The 19,102-nt window shown below is 31.6% G+C and overlaps 1 protein-coding gene across 1 annotated transcript; it reads right to left on the bottom strand.

Moving 5' to 3' along the window:
* Nucleotides 1-8: 8 nt before the first annotated feature.
* Nucleotides 9-12,913, bottom strand: LOC145609723 (phosphate transporter PHO1-like). Its single transcript, XM_081665187.1, has 15 exons — nt 12,552-12,913; nt 10,531-10,632; nt 10,155-10,398; nt 5,358-5,700; nt 5,203-5,251; nt 4,490-4,561; nt 4,009-4,138; nt 3,139-3,265; nt 1,891-2,140; nt 1,648-1,752; nt 1,479-1,523; nt 1,233-1,385; nt 793-1,077; nt 570-709; nt 9-461 (listed from the first exon to the last, which is right to left on the bottom strand). Exons 1-15 carry the CDS (start codon nt 12,804-12,806, stop codon nt 371-373), a joined length of 2,391 nt encoding a protein of 796 aa, XP_081521313.1. The 5' UTR covers nt 12,807-12,913; the 3' UTR covers nt 9-370.
* Nucleotides 12,914-19,102: the final 6,189 nt, after the last annotated feature.

The raw sequence follows: 19,102 nt of genomic DNA, 5'->3' as shown, positions 1-19,102 counted from the left end.
AAAGAACATAAGATCAACTCTGATGATACATATCCGGATATCTATTCAGCCAAATGCGTCAAAATTTATTGCATTTAAGAAAATGGATGTCTTTGTTACAAAAAATAAACATACATTTAGGTCAATATATATTGCTAAACAAAATCTCCAAGTTTATGGAGACTGAATTCAATGGTGCACCTTCTGTACAGAAATGGGCTTTGCAGGTTGCATGAGTATATATTCAGATGCATAATGAGTGAGAGGTTTTCACCTGTAACGGATACTTCAGTGCAGCTCTTTTAAGTTATGTGGAAGACATAAACAAAAATTTGCATTTCTTCCACCACTGAAGAAGTAGAGATATCTGTACAAGATTTCAGCTGACAGTTTAGCCGTCAGAATCTGTTTCACGGAATGGCAGAGGAACTGCTTTTACAGCCCTGTACTTGCCCACATTGTTTAGGTGCTCATTCTCCACTCTGTTATTTGAGGGAAGATAGGAAAAAACAAGTCATAAAAGGTTAAGGCCCTGCTACAATTCCGAGATAAATGTCACAAGTGAGAAAAGCTACTTATTAAGGGCTTACCTATAAAAGTTCCAATGTCCTCGACGAATTACTTCTAGAGAAGCCAAAGAAAAGTCTAAAAATTTGGCTTCAATATTTCCAACTTTTATAAACCTCATGACGCTCTCCACCCAAGCAACTCTTAGGACCAAATTGATAACCTACAAGGAAAATTACCATTTGAATTGGTTTCTTTTTGACATGTCAAATGAAAAGGAGGGGAAAGAGCAAGATGTGGACTTACTATGGAAATATAGTAGATACTTTTCTTCTTCAGAACAAGATCATCCCTTAGCCACTGGTTTCTGGAATTGGGATTGAAAAATCCCCAGTCTTGCACATAATCCCAATATAGCTGGTATATTGTGGCTACAACAGAAGTCAACACGACTAGAATTGTGCTAATAACTGTAGGTTCTTGTTGCTGGGCATATGTTAGCCTAGCACCAGCTGCGACCATGGCAGAAACATACTTGCCCAAGTTAGCTAACTGCTTTGGGTCAGATTCATCAAACCATCTCCTGGCACACTTGAAGGTCATGAAAAGGGAAGACACCAAAAAACAGAAAAAAGGGGGTTAACAAATTTTGTAATTCTTATGTACTCAAGAAATATTAGAGCATGAAAAATGGAAAGCAGTTATGATGTGTTCTACAGAATATCATTAATAATCAAACTATGTACCTGCATTGCACGCCAGTAATATGGTGCAAAGGAGATGACATATGCAAGCTCTCTGTACATTGTTCCTTTCTTGCATACATCATAACGGTGTGTCTTGAAAGTGCCAGCAAGTAAATAGCAACCTGTGGTTTCCATGTGCCTAAGCAGCGGAATCTGCAAATATACACATTTGATTAGTATTTGGGCTCATCAATGATAATAATAAAGTTTAGCAGATAACATCGTGGTTCCACTCTCGAGAAGTACCTGGCTAGTCAGCTGATCAGCCATGAAAAAATCTACCATCAAAACCTGTTACATAATTTCCAAAACAGATTGGTCAGCTTAAATTATTTACCTACTTTATAAATCATTACATCAAAGAATAGCCATATAGCAAGATCTCAAGCAAGCATAGCTTAATTAAACATATTACCTTATATAGTGGAGAGAACACTATGTTACGTATAACCTTGAGGAAGCTATATCGAGTTGAACGATAAAATACATTGAAGGGGCAGATAAGGATTACAAGAAAGATCTGAAAATCCAATATAAAAGAAAATTTACATTCTTCATCTGACCATACGTGGTCACTGCACCATTACAATTGCACATTATATGATCGTAGTAGAAGAGTAGAAGACGGAGGAAAATAATATTTGTAACAATGACTAACCAGAAGAAGGATGCTAGGAATGGCGTCAACTTCTTGTGCAGAGAAACCACTAGATCTTAATATGAGATGAATGACCAGGGCACTGACCACAGCAGTCATCAAGGAAGTACATATAAGAAAGGCATCCCTGTACTTGAGAGCTGTCTTTGGTGAAAACTCGAATATGAATGTATAATTGATCCTAGTGGCCTTCCACATAAGCAAGTTGCATCCATACATGAACATATGTAAGCTTAGCAGAGCAAATGTGCTGCACCACAAAGTTAATGAAAGAGTAATTTAGAGGGTTATTTATCCTTCAAAAGTGTAAACAATACCCCAAAAAAAAAAAAAAAAGAAGGTACCCCTTAGGGCCTGAGGATTCGGGAAACAAATTTTGGGACAATCAAGGGCCGAGGGTACCAATTACCAAGTGGGTTTTTACACCACTAGGATATTCCATGGTCCTTTGCCACACTATTGTCAATGGGCATGGCCATATGGGAGGTGTATATTTGCAGTTTTGGACTCTTCGTCCCAAAATATTTGCAACTTTTGGAGTTTATGATTCATGATTTTGTGAGTGACAGTTTCCAAAATTTGCAAATATTGCGGGACTGATTAAGTATAGAGGTAGAAAATGTTTATTTCTCTCATTTTCTTTCATGTTCTTTACAAAGGTTCCCTTTTCTTGTCTTCATACCGGGTCTATATGAGCTATATAAAATGAAAGTTTCACATACAGTTCTTAGAAGTGCTTTCCACAGTTAACATATGTCAATAAAGTCTAAGATTGGCAAAAGAATGTCATGTGATTTAGGCCATTATGCACCACACAAGAAGAAGATAGTATTAGTTCGGCAGGCCAGAAGCTAGCTCAGAGAATTAATCTCCTAGCCCGCTTAGGTGACCTTGGGCTGTACTTCACCTACATCACGCTTGAGTTCAGCTAGACAATCAACAATCAAGGACAATAAAGTCGATGTGACACATTCTATGAATATGCCACAGGGTTGATAGTCTCACCAATGCCCTTTGGGCCTCCAATGTCGAAAAATATAAAAATAAACAGTACGTTTCTAGCTACCATCCCATACCCCCAACTAGAGTTTCATTTACAATTATTCAATGCACTATTAGAGATATATAAATTGAGGTTTAAGAAATATATTCAAGACAAACTGATGATTTATGAATAGTTAAATTCTTAAGGGAGCTAAGCAAAGGCAAAAAAGAGTGAAAAAAGATATGAAACGATTCGATGATTACCTAAAAATAGGATAAACGGTCTCCATATAACCAGACTCATCTTTGCTTCCAGGCGAAAACATACCAGAGATATGTGCCAAAATAGCATATACAACAAAAAGGGTCACAAAGCAGCCTGTAAACAGTCCTGTTCCAAATAAACCAAAAAGAGCTTATGAACCAGCTAAAAATCATAAAAATTTTCTTATTGTTTATGTTCATGGGTTCAAAAAGATATCTATTCAGTACTCAATTGTTCAATCTTATTGACAATTTTCACATCATATATTTGTATTACATTATCATGCTAGTCAAATCATCATGATTATTGGCACATCAGTTTTAGTTCATCTGCCTATGACTAGTGAGGGTTATTAGCAATCGCATTGGTATTCAAATCAAACAAATAATAGTGCATTGGTATTCTAAACTGATAGCTAATATGGAGCAGAAAACAGCTAGCTTAGAGCTCAAAGAATGAGGAATTAAGGGTCTTTGACTCTTTGTGGGAGTAATAGATAACTGCAATTTATTTCATAAATGATAAACACATATGAAGTATATTATAAACTTAATTTAAAATGATAGTGGAAAATGATTAATCATGTGATGATACAACCACCCACTTAACTACGTGTCAAAATTGAATTCAACTAAAGGCTAATTGGTTATATTTAATGCTAATTACACACATAAAAGTATGTAATTTTATACCGGTAAACAAACTTTGTAAATCAATTATATCATTGGCAGCATTGTCAACAACTCAACAACATCAATATTCAGAGTGTATTGTGATATGAAAGAATGACATTTTATCTAAGAATAAAGAGGTCAAATATAATTTACTGTTAAATTTTATCTTGGGTATTAGGTGCAAGATAAACTTACCAACAAAAAAAGTAACCATGTGGGAGTCTTTCTGTTGCTGAGGACGCAAGAACTTCATAGCCTTTTTCCTGTCATTGTCGGCAAAGTGCTTGATGAATAAGGACTCCACTTCATCCATTAGTCTAACCACCTTTATGACACCACCATGAAAAATAGCAACTCAATTAGATAACTTTTTTAACATAAACTCAATTCCACAATCAACAAGTTGGCAATACAAAATGTGTAACTCTTAAAAGTTACAGCAGCCACTGCCTAACTGGATCTTGAATCTTTCTTATAGCCTATTGCTCTTGCAATCTTATATTCATAATGTTCAGACGATCCAACTTTACGATGAAAGATTCCAAGTTCAATCTACTTTTCTCTAAATTTTGGTGGGAAAATGATGCGTTCATGTTATTAACCAATACGTTAGAATGTTCAGAAACTACAGAAAGCAATTTATGAAACACAGAGAAAAAAGGTTTCATTTCCACACCTTGTCAGAATTCATGAAATGCGAACTCTTCACTGTTTTCAGATAACCAGCAGATGCTTGTCGATTCGCTACCTGTTCAAGCAAATGAGAATTCTCACATCAATCACAATTGATAAAAATTTATTTCCAAAAAAAAAAAAAAAACAATTTTACCATACAAATTTACACAAGCATCTTTTGCTAGGAAAAAGGTTCATGAAAGCCACTAGCTTAGATTTTATTCCGAGAACAACTGTAAGAAAAGTCGATTTGGATAACTAAAAACTATTTGGATCCATTGAGCTACTAGTTGCACTTTCTGAAAGTACACTTACCCAGTGTATGCATATTGACATTCTAGCAGAAAAGGCAAGTATACCTTTTTTGAGCAGAGGGGTATCTATTTTTAGTGTCCTTCCCAAGTAGAATACTGTCCGAATTAAAGAATCCAATAACTACTTTGGTGAAAATGCTGATTAAAAGTTCCACACTTTTTTATCATGGATATTGGCTTGAAGAATTAATATGTTTCTGTTTTCCACATGATTGATGCAACTAGTAAATTGTAGCTCAGATATGTGGGTGCAGCTGTTATAGTTACATTCTCCAGCACGGTATAGGATAACAATTGAAATCCATCATTTGTTACACATGAAAGGGACTAAGCAACCAACCATTCTTAGATTGTTAGAACTTAGATGACATGTTCATAATAATTCAAATCAGTGTTATACCTTGTCGAACTTCTTGAGAATCTTCGTGAATGCTACCAAATTCAGCGTACTGTCAAATGGTAGACCACAATTAGGATTGCATATGCACCAGCAATATTGAAATAAGGCAATAAAGCAAGAAATAAAAACAAAATTCAAAAGTTTCATATATATACCAGTAAGTTTTTATAAGGCCAAGACCCCTGTAAAGTTCCACAAAAGCCCCTCTGATCATCTTTTCAGCACACTGAATTTTCTTCCTGTTAATCATCTCCCTAGGACAGTCTTTGCTAGCACTGTTGGCTAGATCCTCCCATAATGTAGACGTAACAGCGGAGATTGTCCGAGCTGGGGTGGTGGCCGGAATGTCAATCCTCAGGGCCATCTTCGGCTTCCCTTTCTTGGTCTTAGACCGGGTAGCCGCCCCAATAAAATTCAACCCATTCTTTTCAAGAGCTGCTACTACCTCATCTGTCTGTGATGAGGCATCTGTACCCTCATTGGCATCAGACAGGTTTTCTGCAAATTATTGGTTTCCATCCTCTTTTAGTAATCAAATCCAGAAAATAAGTATAGAATTTCCAACAAATAAATGCTATATCAATTCATTTTAGTAGAATCAATATGTCATGTATAAACAACTAAGTACAAGCAGTCCTTAAATCCAAGTTCTGATACTTCTCTGAGGAATTAAAACAAACACCTGGTGTGCAAGTCGAAAACTCGAAATCCCAGAAAACACCCACCAAATCAAACCCCAGAAATTAAAAACTACCGCTTATTACATCAATTTTAACAAAGATCATTGGAAAATATTTGATGGGTAAGTGGGAAAAAAGGTGGAAACTTTAGATTATACTGGAAAAGTGATCAAAAGTGGTGAGACAAACAAAAGAAAGAAGATTTGATTAAGACAGTTGATTTTTGTTTTGTGGGTGAAGAGCAATTAAATTAGTTGGTGTCTAATCCCTAAAAAATCTAGGTGAATTTTGTTTTAAGAGTTCCACACGATTGCTATTATGTTTGTGTTTTTCTAAACAAATGTCAAATTAGGAGAATGTAGAGATTTCTTAGGGTTCATACTTTGTATGAATGACATGCACTAGTAGGCTAGTAGCACTACTTTTTTCCTTTCTTTAAAATAACCAAAGCAATTAACCAATTATAGAAAATAAAACATTAAAAAAAAAAAAAATATGAAATGGGCCTGGGCAACCCGATCAAGGAGGAGGAGAGTTTGGCCCACAAACAAGGCTTTGGAGCTTCCATACTAAAACCAATTGGCAAAAGTAGGAGGTACTCCTCTATCTTATAAAGTGAAACCACCTCTCATCTTTCTCTAATGTGGGACACTCATAAGTGGGTTACAATGGGTTTCAACAAAATGTGAATGGGCTCAAATGCTCAATGGAGTATTTCTAAATATGCGAACTAAAATTACATAGATTTAAGGATGTATAATTTCTTACATACACTCGATTGTATAAATTTAGGGACACTCGTTACTCATAGACTCACTTCTAAAACCTATGTTGAAAAATGTGTTTTTGAGTTAATTATTACGAGTAATTTTTTTTTAAAAAAAAAAATGTAAACAAAAAGTTAGAACAGTCTTTTGTTAAAACTATATACTGTTATACTTGTATTATTGTTTGTGTAAAAAAATAAAAATAAAAAATAAATAAATAAAAAACTTTTTTTTTCTTTTTGGGTCTTGTATGAAATTTAAAAACATAGATGTGCCAAGATTAAATTAGTGGCCACTATTTGCATGAGAAATTTGGTGAAAATAACCCACTTGATTCCTAACCAATAACATAAGGAATAGTAGTATAATAAAGTAGAAAGTCAACATTAAAAGTCAGAGGACATTAAGACTAAAAAGAGTATAGTGGAGATCCTATTATAAAGTCCATGATAATGAATTAATTTAATGATAATGTCCTACATTACATAAGCAACCATGTTATATTGGACCATATAGTAACATTTTGAGGGGCACTGTACTCAGGTGTCTGCCACTATAAATATATGCTTAATTAATTTACACTGCCTTATTAGCTTAATTAAATTATACTCCCTCCGTCTCAAAAAGAACGACCCATTTGGGTTGATTACGCGGGTATTAAGGAAGTTATGTAAAAAGAAGTAAAAGTATATTGGAAAGATAAATTTACATGGAGTTTATAAAAAAAAAAAAATAGAGAGAGAAAGTAATAAAATAACATGGAAAATTAAATTTTTATATGGGGAAGCTAATTTTGCACAAATATTGTAGCAAATTGGTGGGTGTTTTAATGCAAATGGGTCATTCTTTTTGGGTCAAAGTTTTAGACAAATGGGTCGTTCTTTTTGGGACGGAGGGAGTACTAGAAATTTGAATGAACATGTAATTGCTTACTTAATCATCAATAACATTTTCTTTGTAAGGAGAAGAATCCTACTTAACCGACGTCACTAGTTAATCGAGATTGGTGGTACATATTAACTTGTGACTGACACTTAAAGAGTTACAAAATGAGTTTTCTACCATTGTTTTTCTTATAATTCATGTATAAACAACCGGCTACCAACCTACCACAAATACTTACTAAGTACTTGTAAAGTCGTAATTAATATTAATAGTTGCCACTAATCTTACTCAAGTTGCAATTTTTGTTTGTTTGTTACTGAGAGTAGTCGTCGTATCCCACTAACTTCTTTTTCTTATCATATGGCAAAAGAAACACTATTACTTACTGTTTTTAAGCATTTAACAACTAACAACCCACTATAAGTAGCTATATATATGTATATATATTGGACACTACTTTATGTAGGGACAATAATTAAACCATCTGTAAAATTAAGGTCGGCTAATTTTGAAGTTGTTTTTAAAGTGTTATATTAATGGTATGTTTTGTCACGTAATTTTTTGCGTGGATCTTGTATACAACAGATGTATTGTGTACATTTAATAAGTCAAATTCATTCTATTAAAGAAATTATTAATTTTATTTGATATGGAGTTATTGAATTTAAACGGATCAAAGTATACTATATGCTCATTGTTTACAGCAAGTTCTTACTAAACATTTCCCTAGCAAAATTGGCTTGAATTTTTGAAGGAATGAAATTAAGTTTTATTAGTACTCCACTAATTTTGTATATGTAATTATGTGGAACTATTACAATCGGATTGCATCAAGGGTCTGCATTAAGCCCTTTTCTTTTTGCAACGGTTCTAGATGAATTAACTAGACCAATTCAAGATGAGGTTCCATGGTGTATGCTGTTCGCAGATGATATCGTTTTGGTGGATGAGACTAAGGATGGGGTTAATGTCAAGTTGGAGCAATGGAGGCAAAGGTTGGAATCTAGAGGGTTTAAGCTAAGTCGGAGTAAGACTGAATATTTGGTATGTCGTTTTGGCACTCAGAGGGGGACAAGCAATGAAGTGGTGAGTTTGGATGGAAAGGATTTGACCATGAGTGAATGTTTTAAGTACCTAGGGTCGATCATCCAGAAGAATGGTGACATTGATCAAGACGTGACCCACAGGATTAAGTCAGGGTGGCTTAAATGGAGAGCGGCCACGGGAGTGTTATGCGACCGCAGCATTCCCTTAAAGTTGAAGGGAAAATTCTACAGGACTGCCATAAGACCAGTGTTGCTCTATGGTACAGAATGTTGGGCTTCTAAGAAAGAGCATATTAAAAAGATGGAGGTTACGGAAATGCGCATGTTAAGGTGGATGTGTGGAAACACTTTAAGAGATAGAATCAGAAATGAGGTTATTCGCAAGAAAGTAGGTGTGGCGGGCATTGTAGATAAATTAAGGGAAAATCGTCTGCGTTGGTTTGGACATGTAAGACGGAGACCCGAGGGTGCACCGGTGCGAAGAGTGGAAGAGTGGGACCATGGAGGGATTAAACGAGGAAGAGGGAGACCAAAGATGACTTGGTTGGAAGGAGTGAGGAAGGATATGAAGTGCATGGATTTACGTGAGGATGAAGTTTTGGATCGTAAGGGATGGAGGAGAAAGATTTATGTTGATGACTACACGGAATAATCAAATTTGGTTCATGTTAGCCGACCCCACTTTTGGGATTAAGGCTTTGATTGATTGATTGATTGATTGATTGAATTATGTGGAACTATTGATCTCTATAATCTAGTATTAAAAACTAAAGTGGTCTCATTAGTATTAGATATTGGAAACAAGAAATTAGGTAAAAATATGAGAAAGCTAAAGCTAACGAACAAATGATATGACCTCGTTTTACTGCTATAATTGTAAACTTCAAAGCGAAAAATTAAAGCGTGCTTCACTGAAATTTTAGAACTCATGCATGGTGCATGTACGTCTACTCAAGGTCATCTTAGATATTACTACAATTTTATCACTTACTTGTTTGTGCCAAAAGAAACATATAATATACCGTGATGTAAACGATATTTAATTTTAAGTCATAGACGAATGATATAATTAAGATTGTTGGTATCAATTTCTATCGTGTATAATATTTGTGTACACTTGATATATGATTGCGGAGTATGATTTGTGTATAACTTTTGACTTTTCATAGTAAAAAGACGTTTGTTCTCAAGTAAAATTATTTTTAATGGATTATTTGTGTTTGGTTGCCAGGCCAACTTTCAAAAAGTTTTGAGTAATATCTCACAAAAAAGTAGTATTATGTTAGGGGAAATTGGATTAGTGTCGTAAGCAAAGTTTGTAAATGGAACTAGTGTTAGGTCTTGATCAGATCATATGTTATTTAAGTATATATATTTTGTACATAATTAATGTTTGATAATGCATATATATACATGCACGATATAGGAGTGGTCAATTTGATAATTATTTTATTATTATTAAAAATAAAACTCACGTTGATTTTGTTTACAAGAAAGATACAAGTGTAAATTTGTAATAAAATCATGTCAATGTTCACGATAAATGAAAAATAAATCATTGTACGTAAACTTACCAGAAGTGTCCGAGTTTCGCGTTGATGTTGAATTAGAACGAGACATAAATCCTCCATGGAAAGATGATTTTGGTGATGAGAAATTCTTTCGACGACGTTGATCTAAGATTTGCTTAAGGTCTTGTAATATTTGTAGTTGCTTAAGAAGAGCCTCTCCTCTCTCTAGGAACTCAGTTTCCCTAGCAATGTAAAAACGATTTACCTTTTCTAACTCCTCATCCAACACATCAAAAAACATCTTCACCTATATCGTCATTAATGATATATATATCTATGTTAGTTATTATTAAAATCATGATAAACCTTTAACAATAAGAGGTCGATACAATACACGTAACAATTAGTGTAGAATAGGGTGATTATTGCATCTTTTTACCTCGTCTTCTTCAGAGAAGAGTTGAGAAAGTTCCGTTTCATTTTCTTCGCGTAATTGATCTTCTTGATCATCCTCCTCTTCTATAGATGCTCTTTTCACTGCCTGTAAAATTTTTAGTTCACTTGTTATACTTGCAACTCTTTAAAATTCTAAATTAAACTACAAGTAATTTTTTTTTATCACCCTATTTTATAATTATTACTTTTATTAATTTCATGATTTAGTAGTTTATATCACGATGATTTCGTGCATGATGGTTATACCATAAAAATGGCCCCATAATCATGCATAACAGACAACATTTAAAGGGACAAAATTTTGGTCTTTACATCAACTTCTAAAAAAGAAGAGAAAGTGACCTATTTGCTTGCTACCAAAAAAATTTAAAGAGAAACCGAAAGGTATGCCAATGCATTTTTAAGCTACCTAGTGCTTAATTATTTACATATGTTTGTTTACCTTAAATAAATACAAATAAGAGGGGGTCCAATTTTATTTTTCTTTTTATGTCCAATGAACGGGGAGAAAGCATGTTTACAAAGCTTTTTCTACATGATGATGTTACTCTCTCAGACTCTCACATTTTTTTTTTTAATTAGAAACATAGGACTTTATATATATATATATATATATATATATATATATATATATATATATATATATATATATATATATATATATATATATATATATATATATAAAAGAACAAGCTAGGATTTCTTTTTAATTATTGATTAGAGTTAAAACCTCTATATTTTCATCACATCATTCATATTGAAAGAATATTCTAGATAGAAGTATACTCCATATGGTACTACAAATGAAACTATGATTTGATATTTAAACTATTTAAATCAATGTTATTCTATGTTGATGTTAGCTAGTTATGTTACACACAAACACTACTAATTCACAAAAAAAAAACAAAAACAAAAAAAAAAATATTGTTATTAAAGCAAAATATTGCATTTTTATTAAAGATCCTTACATATAAAAATGCAATATAGAAATTCCAAAGTTTATATAGAAATAATTAAATTCTAAATTTTCCTAATATTTATATAATTTAAATGAAAAAGAATGCTTTCTGGTTTGTTATAATTTTCCCATAATATAAGATCTTAATCAATTTAATGTGTCCCCACTTCCCACACAACAAAAAGCCATTACACCACTAATGGCACTAATACATCATTTTTAAAATTTTTTGCATCTAAAATCAAAACTTTAGGTAACAAAAGGAAAACACTCATATTTACTCCTTGCCACAAATTAGATACGGGTGGCCACCACAAATGACAATTTTTTTTTAATAGCATATTCCTTTTTAACACGAGATTACGGGATATTCAAGTAAAACAATATATGGTATATTATAAAATTCATAACAACCACCCTAGTTATGCTTTATAATTGTGTTCAAAACTATTGAAGTAGCTAGACACCTCATTGAGCTTTGCCCTAAACCAGATTCTAAAAATCGAACTTTTAAACGGTAAGCTAGCACGAATCATGTACTTGTGAAATATTGGCTTAATGTTTAAGACTGAGTGTCTCACCCTCATTTGTAATTTACACTATCCTTGTGACTAATTTGATGCGTTAACAAAATTGATATAGTGTTGCATATGGTGAAGGTTAACCAATCAAATAAATTAATTAAAAATTCTTTTTTATTTTTTTTTTCTTTTAATGATTAAATAAAGATGTGAATGACTAATATCGTTTAATTTTGAAACGTTACTAAAGAGGCAAAAACAAAAACCAAAAAAACTTCAAGCCCTCTAATAAATAAACAAGAAAAACATTCATTAGCAAGATTTTTTTTTTTTTTTTTTTTTTCAAACTAGTCATCAAAAAGTACATGCTTTAATCCTAACTTAAAGCCTTTACTCACTTAAAATTCACGTGAATAATCAAGATTATTGTGTTTGTGTTCCTTAACCCTCCCACACCACCCCAAAAAAAAGGGTATGGTTAACGTTTTTTCGAAAACTCGAAAATGAGTTATATATGTATACCTCATTATCACCTGTAGAAGAAGAGCTACCAACATGGAGTTTATTAGAGATGATGGAGACGAAGGAACGAACGGGATCGAAAACCGAGTGACCGATGTTGGAGCAATGGCCGGAGGAGTAAATTTGAGCTTCTTGTTTTGGTTTGAGGGAGAGTCTAATTTTCTTGATATGTTTTTTAAGTTGCCAATAGTTTACAAAATAATCCTTCCATTCTGGTATAAGTTGTGCCTCCAATTCCTTAGAAAACTTAACCATGTTTTTTTTTTTTTTTTTTTTTTTTGGTAAAATTTTTAGCCTCTTCTCTTTTTCTTATTTTTCTTCTTTGTTGTATGAAAACAAAGAAGGAGAGAAGGGAGAAAAGAGGAAGAAGATTGCATTAGAGAATTTTGGTAGATTTATTTATATATATAGAGTGGAGAAAAATTTAAGAAAAGTTTGTTGGTGCATGGTGGGGCTAGTACTCTTGTACTTTTTTTGGCATATGGGGTTTTTAATTAATTTAAACTAAACTTAAATTGGAAAGTTTTTTAATTAAGTATTGTCAAGGTGATTATACTTTGAGGGGATTCAATTAAGGCGGAATTATTTCGTGTTGTGTAGGTTCAAGTGTCGTGTTATTGTGCCTCATGTTCAAGCAAGATGCTTAGAGCAGGCCAAAAAATAGTACCTCTTGTGCCAGACTGGCTCATAAATATTATCTCTAGAGAAAATGTTTAGTTTGCACACATTTCTCCACCTACAGTAAATAATACTACAGTAAATAATACTCCGTACTGTATATCCCACGTACCAAACTATAACGTGAACCACATTGTTTTTAGCTCTCTTAACATGACTACACTCAAAATTTAATAAACAAAACTTTGGAAATCACTAATGTCTTCATAAAACAGAGATAGATCGAGGAGTAAAGGCAAGTGTTTCCTTGTTAATAACAGCCACCACATTGTAGGCATCACATTCCACAATTTTGTTAATGTATCCAATTCTTAGACCAATTTCATTCCCATATAAAAGTTGCTGCTGCCTTTGCTTCATTCTACAATGTGAAATTTTATGTAGTATTTTCCAATCAATTGGACATTAATAAATTTTAGACATTAACACGTAAAATAAAGCGTAATGAACTCCATTTTTAATCTGTCAGATCAAGTAGTATGTTAGCCAAACAAAAAGACTTCGTAATTGAAGTTCAAAAAAAAAAAAAAAATAAAGATAAAAAAAATTAAATTAAATTAAAAAAACATTGGATCGGTCAATTTAAGTGAATTGGCTCGACCACTTTGTTTGATCACACCATTTGACAAATGACCAACTGATAAATTAGTGATAACTTATTTCCAAATGCCCTCTTATTTCTCTTCCTATGCCTCCTTAATTAGGTCGAAAATAACCTAATTTCTTCAATTTAGTCATTCCCTACTTTTAATTTGATTTAATTTGTCTTGAATTTCACCATTGCATTTACATGTTTTGAATGTAATCCGAATACATGGTAGAATTATATTAAATTGAGTTTAGATCGAATTTAGTCTACTATAGATAAATTCGTGAATGGAGATTTATACGTAGTGTAATGTCATAAAGTTCAAACTTCACAAATGAACACTGATATGAAAGTGGGATGATAATATGGTCATAATTTAGTCAAACACGGAGATCATATCAGACTTCATTTATTTTTAATTAGTATTAGTGAGAGTTGTTTACTTGTTTGTATGTTGTGTGTCTTAAAGTGTTGAATTACATGCCTAATTTAATTTTCGGTAGGCTGTTTGCATGCTTACTTTTTATGTAATTCTACTTGCAGGCCTTTTGGCCCATCTAAGGCTCAATCCATCCAACAGAATCCAATCTTCGTTCATACATACTTTTTTCTCAATTGACATTCGTACATGCATGTTCCTTCGTAGCACCATCAACTATCACATACTTCGTATAAAAATTAGAACCTAATTAAATTATCTAAAACTCAACTTCAACAAAAGTGTTGGTGTCAAAAAACAAAAGTGTTGCAAATAACAATACTTTTTTTGGTTACATATTGTTTCATTCTATGAGATAAGGAGTAAGGGTCTGTTCTGATTTACTGAACCAAGCTGAACTGAACTAAACTGAACTAAATATTTTATGAGAGGAGGAAACTAAAAATCGAACTAAACTGAACCAAACTGAACATAAGCTGAAGAGAACAGACCCTAAGAATTAAGATATGGACTCAATAATAGTTTCATTTTTCCTTATATAAGTTAATAATCCAAGACCCCCAAATAAAGAATTTGTTTTATGTATATCCTCAAACTATGATTAGAACAAGACATTATTTAGGAGGAACATTTTTTTAACTTCTACTGATATTTAAAAACAAGATAAATGTGTTTTAATTACAAGAAAAATTATACTAACCAATATATATATCCATTAAGTGCTACTCCCTTTATAGAAAAACAAAGAAAACAACTAAATTTGTGTTACCTTTAATTGCATCAATCATTGTTAACTTCATCTATCTTACAATTATTAATCGATTCATAATTGGTCTTCTAAAAAGAAAACTTAGAGGCTGCCTTCATTCGTTACATTTGTGAGGTTATTTGTCCCACCCTCTATAATACTATAATAATATGGATGCGTATCATGCCAATTTAATTTTTAAAAGGTAAAAAAAAGGAAAGCTAACTCCACTTAGAAATCATGCAATTTTCTTGATAATTTAGGGTATAAAATATAAGAATAAAGGTAAAGCCTTAACCTTTATTTTTATATATATATATTTTATTTGAGAAAAATTGATTAATTAAGAGGTCATTAGGTTAGTCGATGGATCTTTACATAAAATAAATAAGATTTTATGGATAAAATCTAACTAGGTATCATTTTCGGCCCAAGGTTTCCTTAACGTAAACAAAAAGCATTTACCCATATGAATAATATGATTACTTGAATAGTTTCATCATTATTAGATATCGCATTCATAAATCATAGAGCATGTACTAAAATAAATAAAAACTCTATAAAATTAAATGTCTTTATACAATATTAAACTTCAAACCGATTCTACGTAAATAGTAATTTAGAAATAAACTTCATTCCAATTCAAATAAGAAACATAAATAAGTTATGAAACAATCATATTCATCCGTTCATATTTGTAAAATCATCTAGTTATGAAAAAATCATATAAAAATTACAGCTTACTATAAGAGGGATTGAATCTTGTCTTTTATTTTTATTTTTATTTTTAGTCTATTTGAGTGCATAACATTATTGTATATATGCACTAGTTGATATACCGTATAACATGGACTTCTCATACATTGTGACATTTTAACCCGTTATCATTGTCGTATACCAATTACCAAACAAGGCGTTAAGGCCAACACAACATTCCCCGTAGACACATACATATAGTATCATAATAACTATTGATTGGATCTATAAAACGTCACATAATATATTTGATACTATAATTATATGCCATTCAAAAGAAGATATACTATAACTATATGCATGACAATGGATTACTTAATTATATGAAAGTTGAACCTTATAATCATTTGTCTAATCAACTAACAAAAACAGTAAATTAGCCAAATTGTTAATAAGTTTTGTAATCATTAGATAAGGACTTGATAGATAGAGCATGACACAATCATAGTATTGTGTAACATTATGCAAATTTATGGTTTAGCATATAACTAAGGAATTTGGTATCTTTAGAAAGAATATACCTAGGAAAGAATATTATTCTTATGAAACAATGTAAAGTGGGGATAAGACAGCAATTACAAAGATTAAGTCTAAGCTTTGTGAGATGTATAGTTCAATTCATCAACTATACAATCATTCTTATATGTTTCTTCTTTATCAAGTTGCACCATTATTGCACTAGCTCGATCGACCTCCTTTATGGGTGTTATGAATAATAGAAGGGTAGTACCGTAGTAGGTTTGGTGTTTTAATTATTCGGGACATAGATAATAAATTACGTACGGTGTTTAAACATAAGATGAGAAAACAATAACGAAGATATACATCTTGGTTTAGTTAACATAAATTACATACTACAATACAAATTGATGATGATGATGTACCATATTATAACTAATTATCGGTCTAGTGATAGTAGAAGCGAATGAGTTAATTTCTCTATTTTACGAAGTAGTGGTACTTTCTTTTCTCTTTCTCAAATATGAAATTACTCACACGTGGACAATGTTGAAGTTTTAACAAAGAATAATACTTTGATCATGAGCTAAAAAAATACGGAATACTTAAATTAATAAGTTGAATAATAATAAATTATATAGGACACAATAATAATATGCAATATAAATTAGAATACTTCGTATAACCAAGATACTCACCAACATGATCAACTCGCCATATGTAATGGCCTTTTACCAAATTATCAACATTATCAATTGAGTCTATTTTAGTCACTCATATAATAATAGAAAGAATATTATCCACCAAATTCATACGAATATTGTCACAATTAATGCTTTATGAGTTACTCGTATGTTTTATGACTAATACGTTTACTTGGTTTTAAAGCTCTTTAGAACAATTGCTCTAATCAACAAATCGAAAAGTGAGTATAAAATTAATTGCTAATATTTTGTTTGGCAAAAATGTATTAAAGCCTTTTTTTTTTTTTTTTTTTTGAGGTACTTTATTTTTTACTTTCTATTTATATTAAATGTATTTAATCTCTCACAGTCTCACGTGATACTAATATACCACGTAATTGTTTTAGGAAAGGACTTAGCTTGATTATATAAATTTCAAAAAATAAAGTATATATGCATGATAAATGGCATGATACATTGTATGTGCACAATAATTTGGTATCAATAACCTATACTAAAAGCGAACCTAAAATGACACTTGTCACAATGTCATTAACAATTTTCCCGCCCATTTTACTTTCCTTTTTTACGAAGATTCTGTGAGGAAATCATTTTATAATAATGAAAAATATCTTTCTTCCAATTAAAATTCTTAACAATAATAACTCTCCATATAAACCCAACTAATATATTTTTATATTTACTTTTGAATTAATATTATGAGTATAATTTTTTTTATATATTATAAAATTCAATACAATAATAACTCTTTAAAAAATTAATAACAACCGTGCATTGCACGAGATTTAAACTAGTTGGTATGATAAAGGTGAGAAATAAAAGAAAGTTATATTAAAGGACAATTAAGGGCCTGTTCACATTTACTTAATTTCAGTTCAGTTCAGTTCAGTTCAGCTCCAATCAGTTCAGTTCAGTTCCAATCAGTTCAGTTGAGTTTAGCTCTTAATTTCCCTCTCACATAAAATATTCATTTCAGCTCAATTCAGTTCAGTTCAGTTCCAATCAGTTCAGTTCAGCTCCAATCAGTTCAGTTCAGTTCAATTCAGCTCAGTTTAGTAAATATGAACAGGCCCTAAGTAATCAAAGACTTAATGAGGAAAAAAAGGTTTTTACAAAGATGTAAGAACAAGGCATTCTTGTGTCATCTAAGTCAAGACACTATGATTCAAAAATATTACTTCGTATAAAAGTATAATTGATTAATTCACTCCTAAAATAGTTAAAATTATCTGTTTTATAATAAGTTATTGTAAAAATTGTCTCATAAAATATTTCACATTTCTTGATAATCATTGATCCCACTATTTTATTTTATTTTATTTTTTGTTTATATTTTATTTTGAATAAATTATATGTCTATTTTAAGAAGACACTAATGGCTTAGACATTCTTTGTCCTTATGCAAATTTGAGAACACGCACCAATAAAAAGATTTTTGTAAAAAGAATTCCTTTCTTTCATTAGAGTGAAATTGATTATAACCTCCCAAAGTACTCATTTTGACTTGTTTCCAAAAAGCTAAATTTATGCAATAAAAAGGGAGGGAAAAGCCCGTCAAACAAAAAAAAAAAAAAAAAAAAAAAAAAAAAAAAAAAAAAAAAAAAAAAAAAAAGGTGAAAGATAAGGTCTTTAATCAAAAGCATTCTTCAAACTCATCATATGTTAAAAGAAATCTATTTTTGACACTAATTATGGTCCTTGATTATTGTATGCTTGTTATTTTTGTCATACATATTAAGATTCATGGCACACTATACTACTCCTAAGGAAGCTCCATCCAAGAGTAAACAAGATGATTTTTTTTATGTAAACCCTATAACCTTATACAAATCACGGAGTACACATTAGATTTATGTCGCATGCACCTATAAGTTATGTGTGAAATGAACAAACTACATTATGAAAATTAAAGGTAAAACCTGGCCTAATCATCAAAGTTTTCAAGTTTGGCAATGTACAACAATAATATTACTATGTAGTGTGTAGGCTCATAATAATTTCTTCATCTTATCAGAAAGTACGAGAGTATTTAGATTTGTCATGGGAATTTTTCACGTGTAAAGATTCTTCCAAGAGTTTTAGTTTACAGAATATACACTAGCTTTGCCCTTGCCAACCAAAGAATTTTCAGAATCTTTGATAAAAGTATTTGAGAGTTGCTCACCACAATACACACTA

Source organism: Chenopodium album, chromosome 23 (assembly GCF_948465745.1).
Source record: "Chenopodium album chromosome 23, dcCheAlbu1.1, whole genome shotgun sequence".
Taxonomy (NCBI): Eukaryota; Viridiplantae; Streptophyta; class Magnoliopsida; order Caryophyllales; family Amaranthaceae; genus Chenopodium; species Chenopodium album.
The sequence above is the reverse complement of the archived record's forward strand: the minus strand, read 5'-3'. Positions and strand labels throughout refer to the sequence as shown.

Bases quoted from the DNA above. Each gene is read 5' to 3' on its own strand.
- LOC145609723 (XM_081665187.1), bottom strand. From the start codon at position 12,806: ATGGTTAAGTTTTCTAAGGAATTGGAGGCACAACTTATACCAGAATGG. The intron at 4,562-5,202 runs GTATAACACTGA...TTGCTTGAACAG, and splicing joins TTCTCAAGAAGTTCGACAAG to GTAGCGAATCGACAAGCATC. The intron at 4,139-4,489 runs GTGTGGAAATGA...GGTGTCATAAAG, and splicing joins ATTTCATGAATTCTGACAAG to GTGGTTAGACTAATGGATGA.